Source organism: Capsicum annuum, unplaced genomic scaffold, assembly GCF_002878395.1.
Source record: "Capsicum annuum cultivar UCD-10X-F1 unplaced genomic scaffold, UCD10Xv1.1 ctg27818, whole genome shotgun sequence".
Taxonomy (NCBI): Eukaryota; Viridiplantae; Streptophyta; class Magnoliopsida; order Solanales; family Solanaceae; genus Capsicum; species Capsicum annuum.
The window spans coordinates 1-1,013 of record NW_025834213.1 but is presented as its reverse complement, the minus strand read 5'-3'; the positions used below and the strand labels follow the sequence as shown (position 1 = coordinate 1,013).

Sequence of the window (1,013 nt, the reverse complement as noted above, 5' to 3'; positions counted from 1 at the left end):
TTATTAGCATGAACAACCACTAAGCCGCAACTTTAGGTTTACACAACCTGAGAAACTATAGGTTAATTTTCGTTCAATGGTCGTGAGAGATGCAAAGAGAAGGTACTTGGCAGCAAAAATTCGGTATTTCCTCTCCAAAGACCAGAATCACCATATGAAAACACCAACATGTCGTCAAAGAAATGGGATTTGCCTGAAATGCATAACTTTAGTATGAACAAAATGCCCCTAGGAAAGACGTCCTCTAGATTTCAATTCTTTAATAAAAGAAAACGGTACTCAAACATCCATGACATCAAGTATGAGAGAAACTAATATCAAAATACAACCCTAAACTTGGAAGATTAAGCGCCGGTTTGCGCTGGTCTGCTAAGTTTCTCGCTGAGAAGGTGCTGCACATCAAGCCCATTAACTTTGGCAGCTAGTATGAAATCATTTTCTGTAAGTCCACCTGCAGAAGAGAATAATTAAACATTTTAAGTTTTTCATCTTCCATGAAAGGCAACTTCTCTACATTTTCAAACAGAAAATTCTCCAAGAAATCTATCTATTATTTAATGGACATTCAATCATCTAATCCAGATGCACTGCTCATGGAATCACATAAAGCGTGTAACTCATATAAGGTATGCAGCACGAAGCTAGCTCAAAGTTATGTCATCCTACCTCTCTGTGTGTGAGTTGTGAAGAGTTAAGCAAACAAAACAGAAAAAGGCCTTCATGAATTCATGAATAGTGTAATACGTTTATCCTAAAAAATATATATAACCAGATAAGGACTGAGCATCAACTTGAACTTATATATACTAAGCTGGAAAATATATGGAGCGAGAATTGTTGAAATGACAATATTCTTACTCACAGAATGCGTCCATATATCAATTTTCACATTATTCCACCCAACAAGATGAAGATCTGGATGATGACCTGCATAAACATAAACAGACTTCTCGATAAAAAAATAATCATCCAACTATGCAATCCCTTCCCAAAAAATTAGATAGAAAAAATCG

At 35.7% G+C, this 1,013-nt stretch overlaps 1 protein-coding gene across 1 annotated transcript; it reads right to left on the bottom strand.

Moving 5' to 3' along the window:
• Nucleotides 1-171: 171 nt before the first annotated feature.
• Nucleotides 172-927, bottom strand: LOC107842594 (pterin-4-alpha-carbinolamine dehydratase 2, mitochondrial; the record flags this gene model as incomplete). The annotated part of the gene is given in 2 exon segments (XM_047402803.1): nucleotides 172-451; nucleotides 859-927. Coding segments are annotated over 2 exon segments (176 nt in total), but the record flags the coding sequence as incomplete, so codon positions are not given.
• Between the last annotated feature and the right edge of the window lie 86 nt (nucleotides 928-1,013).